The sequence below is a fragment of the Sinohyriopsis cumingii genome, chromosome 11 (assembly GCF_028554795.1).
Source record: "Sinohyriopsis cumingii isolate HCF-2022 chromosome 11, ASM2855479v2, whole genome shotgun sequence".
Lineage (NCBI taxonomy): Eukaryota > Metazoa > Mollusca > Bivalvia > Unionida > Unionidae > Sinohyriopsis > Sinohyriopsis cumingii.
The window spans coordinates 83,829,836-83,839,287 of NC_142971.1; the positions used below are offsets into that span (position 1 = coordinate 83,829,836).

General features: G+C 36.2%; 1 protein-coding gene across 1 annotated transcript; it reads left to right on the forward strand.

Annotated features, from left to right (window-relative positions):
- The first annotated feature begins 5,003 nt into the window (after positions 1 to 5,003).
- Positions 5,004 to 8,668, forward strand: LOC149788883 (uncharacterized). The gene has a single exon (XM_089975799.1). It carries the CDS (start codon positions 5,234 to 5,236, stop codon positions 6,668 to 6,670), a length of 1,437 nt encoding a protein of 478 aa, XP_089831925.1. The 5' UTR covers positions 5,004 to 5,233; the 3' UTR covers positions 6,671 to 8,668.
- The last annotated feature ends 784 nt before the right edge of the window (positions 8,669 to 9,452 follow it).

The window sequence follows — 9,452 nt, forward strand, 5'->3', positions numbered from 1 at the left end:
TAGGTTCCCAAGATACAGTCAATATAATTGCTGACATATTTGGTACTACAAAATGTTTCTGTTCTTGAAATCCTTAAGAGATTATTCGGATTTGTGTGTAGTTCAAACGAATCATTGCTATTATAACAGACACACACATAAATGTCCCTAATGATATCGGTGTGAGGTCACACATATACAAATTTCAATAACACTGTTGGTGCATTGTACGACAAGCTCAACAAGAAGGGATTCCATTTGTCTGTTATTTTAGAGGATTGCCTGTACGATATACAGATTATCCATTGCAACCTTGTTGAGCCTGGTAGTGTTCATAAATCACGTGCTATACATAATTGTGATATGCTCGAAAAGGGATTGGGATGTTGTAGCGATACGTCCCTACTGATAATTAGCTGCTGGTAGTGCTTGCTCGTTGAAACGAGGGTTAACGACCCCTCACGAGAATACGAAACGCTCGACAGAGCAGCAGAAAAGCTACGGTAAATTGTCAACGTCACGTAGTCCTTCAAAGATCACTTGTCTTGTTTCAGGGCAGATTCAGACTATGCAAGTTTTGCATGTTATTTATGATATACTCCCATCTGGATATGTTTTATTTTATATTTGCCATTTACGTATACGTCCTGGAATACTGTCTTCAGGAAAATGTGCTTCTGCTCATGCATTCCTTATAGAAAGGTATAATGATGACACGGTAATGGGAAGTACGATTAAATGAAACCTTCATAGGAACAACGTATACTTCAATGTATTTACTACAGAGAGAACCAAACAACTTCTGCGTTTGCCCGGCTGGCGACAATTATCTCCTCTATTTCAAACAATATCACGGCAACATTAATTGCCAATCTAGGGTTCTTTGACGCGCAAATAACAATTTGTCTGATCACCTAATGACTATACATCAAAAAACTAACTTCTAGCTTGGAATTTTCTTCCTTCACATTTGTATGACCAGCCAATAATCCTTTCCAAGGTGAATTTCGTGGTGCTTGCCACTCTCAATTATAGTACAAACATGTTCATTCGAATAAAAATGCAGGTAACTTTCACGGTCTGACTAATTCTCATTTACGTCTTCCATAGAACAGTATTCATTATTACCAAAGCTCAAGACCAACTCTTCCCATCATGAAAAGTGAACCCTACTAAAACAATGTACCATGCATTTTCTCATTATAGCGTTCTTACAATATTGTCCTTAATTATATTACAATTAATTAAAAGAAAAAATCCTGTTATTTTGTTCTTTCACTTAATGCAATAGTTTTTAATTTAAATTCACTTTACTCTTGACTTCTACGTTTTCTTACGTCCACATAATTAATGCTATTGCACACATACGAATGCCATAAGGCGTACTGGATAACCAAACACATACTACACATAATTAAGTTATTGTCGTACATAACATCAATGCTAATGTACCATTTTGTTGAGAAAGGCATGTATGATTATATGAAAAAGAGAACATAAATTACCCACATTTTCATATTTGGTTAAGGTCGCGCTCTACAGTTTCGAACTGTTTATCCTGGCTATATAACAAAAACTTGTATATTATAGATATTGTCAAAATTGACATTAAATTCCCCACATTTTGTTGTATGATTGATTTATGTAACAGATGTTATAGCTTATACATCTTAACTTTACTTCTGTTGTGCACCTTTCAAGAACCTGCTAATTCTTATCATTTTCATTTCCTGGCATTGCAAGGAATACTGTGAACAACAAACGATCCGATAACTTTGCTTTTATCTAAAAAGAAATTATATTTTGTAGTTTAGTCATGACATATTGAGAAACTAGCATTGCTCATTCTGGCGGAATTTGTTGTCTCTGTTTTAATTACTGCTAAAGCTATGCTAGTTTGGACTAGTTGAGGTTGATATTATTGGTCATATACGGTTTCCATAACAACTAAATGCTACTATGATTCAGCTACAATACATAAACGTAGCAGATAAGTAAGACGATGTTCTCTACCTTGCACGTTGCAAATGCAAACAAGTTCCCCATACACGTGTCCTAAGTACATATGATATGGAGTATAACCCATACCAATGTATGGACACAAAAAGAATCGCGTGCATTCTTTATTTTATTTTTGACATTACACCTCTTATTTCGGTGAACAATTGACGCCATTTTGCTTACGTCGTTGCATCTCAAGCACCTACATTTGTGAAGGTGAAGAAATTTCTATTCTTACATTTCCTTTCGTGTATGATCATATTTTCCAGTCTTGAATTCCGGTACAGGGACACATCTATCATACCTAACATGTTCCGATTCAGGGACAATTAGGCCGATGCATATAAAGGGTTATATTTGTCTACAGCTCGAGGGCTCCCCGCGATTCAGGCCTAAGGTCGTCCTTATGACTTTGTCAAGCTTTATTCTCCGGTAAATTGGAAACGCTGATACAGGCCGCATGTACTGCACGTAAAGACATAATCAGTGTTTGCAGTAGCTTAGCAATCGAGATACCGATACCCTGGCCCCGCTCCGTCATGGTCCGCCCTAGGCCCCGCGTACTCCTAACGCCGCCTCTGGTCTATAGCAGTGCCCTGTGACACTTGCTTTGACGGAAAGACATCGAATTTATAGCAAATGACTTAGGGGAGCTAAAGTCCATGTACACTGATTTCAACAGTCCTGTGAATGTACAAAGAATAGGTCTTTTTCTGGCTCAGTCTTGGCTTTCACTTCAAGAAAGAAATTCTTACATTGATGAAAAGTGTCTATGCACGTTCAGTAATCCACGAAGCTAGAAACCATTGTATTCTACCAGTCAGTCATAGTTGAGAACGAACAGCATTGTAGCGCATGAAGAACATTATTTCGAAAGCGGGCCAAAATATTAGCGTATAAACGCTACCAAAATAAAAATAAAAAGTTGACAATATAGTATAAGATTGTAAACATTTTTAGAAAGAAGAAAGGTTTTGCGTTATAATCGTTGCAGAGTGATTGCAATAGTGGCGTACATTTATCTGGTCATCGTGTGCTTTATGAAACAAAATTTCTAAAGCATGTAGTGGTTACATGAGCTTTTTCTATCCTATATATTTGATTTGTATTGTCCAGTGTAAAAACAAAACAAACGAGGAATATGCATAGTTAAACTGTTGTGACATTTACCAATTCGCAGTGAGGAAAGTAATTGGAAGTGAAGGATTTGCTTAACAAATAATAGTCTTCACTCTAAAACCTCTCCTTTGTTTGAAAAGCTTGAAGGTAACAAAAATCTCACCAACAGGCGCTTGGAAGCGATGTGTATATATATATTTCTTATGCAAAAACCAACAACAACATGTTTAATTAAATTTGGTTGTAAGAACCTGAGGATAAAACAATGTACGTTGTCCGCTCCAGCTTGATGTATCTAAAAAATCTTAAATACAAACGTTTGACCATGCTGATGATATGACTTCGCTACCGGAACAAATATATAGGTATGTTTAATTAATTACGCAGATGAAACAAGTATAGTTATTAACATCGCAATTAATTTAATTTAAAAATAACGAGGAGTTTAGCAGATCCCTTCACATAACATGAAGCAACACAATATTTAAGAATGACATCAAAACTTAGCTCGAGTGTGCACTCGGATATGGCATAGGAAGGTGTGGTTAAGTTGTTTTTATTCATGTGTATTTAGAGTTCGTAAACACAACAAGGTCATAGTATATGAAGATACACTGAATATAGATGAGTGGATCATAAGTTTATTCAGACGTATGACTGTGCGTTGAGTAAGAAGTGTACTTGTGGACATTATAGCACAGATGTTATGGAATGTAGCGTTCAAACCTTTTATGACAATAAAGTATACTATAAAGCTAAGTAAACGTATACTATATAGGTAACCAAAAGGGAATCTCAGGTACATAATAAATATTGTATTCACCATATAGCAGCTATTTCATTAATAACGTATAGCAGACACTTAATGGCGGAGTTGAGGTTAAATTTTTATGATGGCAATGACATTTCTGTGGATTTGGCTGGCAATATTCTTAGTGGAAAACAATCTTGTTGCACTGATCATCCATGCATAAATGAATTAAGTTACATCAGATTTATTTTTTTCATGCTTAATCAGCAAGATACAAATCTACGAATAGTAAGTTTTGCAATATAAATATATGTCAAGATCATGCATTATTTTGATCTCAATTTAAAATGATCGACCCCTTCCACTCCCCCAATCCATACGTAGGACGAATACGTTTCAGGATTAAAATTAAGCTGGAAATTTTAAGAATGAAATTAATGTGGAAATTTTAAGATGGAAATTAATGTGGAAATGGTAGGATGGAAATAAGGATGAAGATGTTATAATGGAAATTAGAGCTAAATATTAGCATCCACATTATTGAGAATCTTCGAAGTCTTCCAGACCTATTCTCGAACATTTCGAAGTCTTCCAGACCTATTCTCGAACATTTCTGAGCTCATACATGAGCTCAAGAATAAATTTAATTCACCGTCAGCTCCACCATTAAATATGATATCAGAACGATGTATGACTAGAGAGACAATACAATGAAGGCAATCTTGACATTGATATTATTATTACTTTACCCTGACAACAGTGGCCATGATTCGAACTTCAACTTAATCAAAGTGACCTTATTTCTAACTTTATATTTCACGAAGGGACAAGGAATCTAACTTTACCCCAATCAAGGTTACCGCTACCGAACTTATCATAATCACATCGGCTTACTCAGGTTTTATCATATTCAATGACTCTGACTTTAGCCTCATCAAAGTGACCATGACTCAAACCTTATCTTAATCAAAGTGACCATGACTGGTTAGAGCGTCCGCCTCGGATGCGAGAGGTCGTTTGTTCGATCCCCGCCGGAGTCGTGCAAAAGACTTTTAAAAGACAGGTACTATCAGCTGCCTAGCTGGGCGTTCAGCATTAAGAGGTTAGTGTTAGGACTGGTCGGCCTGGTGTCAGGATAAGACATCACTATAAACTACCACATTTGCATACATCGTATCGATATGACTGGACAATTGTTAAAACGAACGTTAAAAATCCAAATCACATCACATCACACTTCGTCCATGCCTTGAAAGGCAACGATCATTGTTTACCGCATATGTGCATTCATTTACATTCATATTACGTTTAATAAATTTTCTACCAATTAGCATTCTGTATTTTTTCCAGAACTTATTAGACTGAAGTAGAAAAGCCATCAGAATGAATAACTCCTCTGTCACAGATCTTCTGCAGAAACTGAGTGATGAGAAAGCCATTTTGCACATTCCAGCTTTCATATACATGGGATTATTGATGTTCACGGGATTCATCGGCAATGCATTTGTTTGTTATTTTTACGGGTGTAAGTCAAAGGTTACTCCCACCTCATGCTTTATTGTCGGATTAGCAACATTGGACCTAATGAGCTGTACTATTTCTATGCCAATGGAAATAGTGGACATCCGGTTGTTCTACATGTTTCCAAATGCTACTGTTTGTAAGGTACTACGAACATCAACTGTGATATTCACAATGTCATCTGTATTTATCCTCATAGCCATAGCGACGGAACGATACAGAAGAATTTGTCTTCCGTTCAGGAAACAGATCACGGTTTTGCAGGCAAAACTCTTATGCGTTATTTCCACAGTAATAGCCTTTGCGATTTCCTGGCCAGGTTTCCTTTTTTTCTCAGTTGTGCCAGTAGACGTACCCATTAACGGATCCTATATCATCCAAGGATACGATTGCACAACAGTCAAGAGCGAGTCCGTACGAATTTATTTACTTTCTTTCTGTGCCCTCCATAGTTTGCTGTTTGTTTTCGCAAGCTTGGCTATAATTGTACTTTATTTTTTGGTATACAGACAGTTGATTAGAGGGAAACAATTCCGACAGAAGTGCCAGAACCCGCTAGAAAGGTCAAGCGAACAAGAGGTCTTACCAAAGCTTCAAGACAACAGAACGGAGACCAGCATATCAAGTGTTACATCGAAACAGAATAATGATGCAGAAATGAAACAAAACATTCAAAAGGAGATACCCAATGTCGAAACAAAATATAACACAACAAAGGTCATGCTATGCATCAAATTAAATTGTACAACTCTTGTCCAAGAGAAACGTTTGCACAATCAAGAAAGTAACATCATCTTTGAATCCAAAAAACAGGATGATATTGGGTTGCAGCATAAACCTGAAAATAATTCAATCGATCTCAGTGAAAGTGTGGAGACTGTAGATCAAAATGCCCAAAAATGTGTCATAACAATTGTTAACGGTTCTAGATTTGTGTCTCCTTCCACTCAAAAGAAGTCCAGAGATATAACCACTGATAAATACACGACGATCATGCTGCTGATTACTGTCATATTCATTGTGAGTTTTCTCCCTTATTTCAGTCTGGCTGTATGGCAGAGTTTCTCATTGGATTACTTAGTCAACCGGATAACAGACTGGCAGCTGGTGCTTTTCGCAATTGGGGTCCATTCTTACTTTCTGAATAGTGCCAGCAACCCCTTTATCTACGGGTTTTTCAACTCGCAATTTCGGGAATTCATCGTCAGCGTGTTTGTGAGTGCTTTCAGATGTCGGAAAGATCGAAAGACATTACGACAAATATATAAAAGTATTAGAAACAACACACCTTTTTTGTAATGCCAAGGATCTTATTAAAATCGATTGTCTGACAAGTGTAAACTGTACTAAAACGTTTCTGTTGTTATTCAGGGAAATGTTTTAAATAACATTGATTTCATATGAATGAAAACGTTTCATATAATGTCGTGATAATTGACCTTTGCCATCTGAATAACAGGGCCATTGTAATGATAAAATTGGCGGCATGGGTTTGAAACACCCAAAAAGGAAATTACCCTATGGAAGTAGGTCATAAATCTTTGAAGGTGGAATTTAACTTGTCACTGTTTTATTCTCGCTTTATTTAAGCCACGACCATAAAAAGCAAGCTATAAACTTTCGACATAGTTTAAAGAACATGTTTCATTTCACTTCCAAACATGCATTGACACAGTCATGTGTAATATTTATATAATTCAGTCATGGTAGAGGCTTAAGCAGATATTGATAATGCCGTGTGTACCATACATAGCACATATACATGATATGGTAGAGACACAAATATATATTGATAATTATGTGTGTAACATGCATATCACATAGACAGGGTATGGTATAGACTTGAGTATGGATTGATAATTATGTGTGTAACATGCATATCACATAATCATGTTAGAGACAAAGGATGCTTTGATAATTCTTTGTGTAACATGCATATCACACAGACATGATAGAGACATGCATATCACATAGACATGGTATGGTAGAGACTTGAGTATGCGTTGATAATTATGTATACCATGCATATAACATATACGTGGTATGGTTGAGGCTTAAGTATGCATTAATAACTATGTGTGTATCATGCATATCACATAGACATGATAGAGACATGCATATCACATAGACATGATAGAGACATGCATATCACATAGACATGATAGAGACATGCATATCACATAGACATGACAGACATGATAGACAAATGCATATCACATAGACATGACAGACATGATAGAGACATGCATATCACATAGACATGATAGCGACATGCATATCACATAGACTTGATAGAGACATGCATATCACATAGACATGATAGAGACATGTGCATCACATAGACATGATATAGACATACATATCACATAGACATGATAGCGATATGCATATCACATATACATGATATAGATATGCATATCACATAGACATGATAGAGACATGCATATCACGTAGACATGTTAGAGATATGCACATCACATAGACATGATAGAGACATGCATATCACATAGAAATGATAGAGAGATGCACATCACATAGACTTGATATGGACATGCATATCAGATACACATGATAGAGACATGCATGTCACATAGAAATGATAGAGAGATGTACATCACATAGACATGATATGGACATGCATATCACATACACATGATAGAGACATGCATATCACATAGACACGGTATAGACATGCATATCACGTAGACATGATAGAGCCATGCATGTCACATAGACATGATAGAGACATGCACATCACATATACATGATAGAGACATGCATATCACTTAGACATGATAGCGATATGCATATCACATAGACACGATATAGACATGCATATCACATAGACATGATATAGACATGCATATCACATAGACATGATAATGACATGCATATCACATAGACATGATAGAGACATGCATATCACATAGACATGATAGAGATTTAAATATACGCTGATAATATCGGTTGTACCATGCATATGATACAGTCATGGTAGAGCGGTGTGTACATGGATAGTATTGATGCTTATTCTGCTGGTGAGTTTATAGCCCTTACCTCACTCTGCCGCTAGAACATTGATCAACCGCAAGAAGTGGAGAACATGACAGACCCTGCTAACGATTCCATTGGCATAAGGTCGTACTTGATTAGGTTTTCTGCCACCTCTCTTGTGAATCATGAAAAACCCAACAATTATTGCCAGTTTATCATCGACTTTTTAGACAGCCTCATTAATTTTCTTGACTTTTTCTCAGTTGCAGCGGATTACACCGCTCGTTGAATACACGTTAAAATATACCCAATTATGTAATGCATCGTTACATTTGAATTGATTATTGTTATCATCTTATATATAACCACCTTGTTTAATAAAGAACTTTATATTCTGGAGTTGCTTTGCTGACATATAATCGCACAATACATAATTACAGGGACAGTGTCCTCAAACTATCCATCTATCTGTTACGACTCTATGGTCATAAACGAAGTAGAAAGAAAGAAGTAAACGAACAAATTGTGTGAAACGTAACAACCATTCATTTCTTTAAGTTGTAAAAGTTGACATTTAAGGGGAATTTGAACTGTCATAAAATAAATCCGAAATATTCCTTAAATAGTCTGCACAAATAAAAAAGAATCGAGTGTTCCGATTGAATTCCAGATCCTCGAATATGTTCACGTACCGATAGACTTGGTGTCGTAATATTTATATTCCAAAACTTCCTTGAATGCATTCACTACAGCACCGTAATAATACTTTTTGTCAAGAGTAAAAGACCAGTAGTCCGAATGAATTGTTCAAAAACAAATGTCTCGTCTCACATCATATCTAAACACAACGTTAAACAAATATGCAGATTGATGATAAAACAATAACATATAAAATAGAAATGAAATTCGTTATTCAGTTTATATGTTTATATACACGCACACGGTTGTAAACCGTAAATCCTACAACTCACTATGCGACAGTTCACAATACAAAAAAGACGCAAATGAATCCCACCTGACCGACCCATCCAATGGGAAATAACCCTCTTTCAAAAGAGCCTATAAATCATTTCTTCTCTCTCTCTCT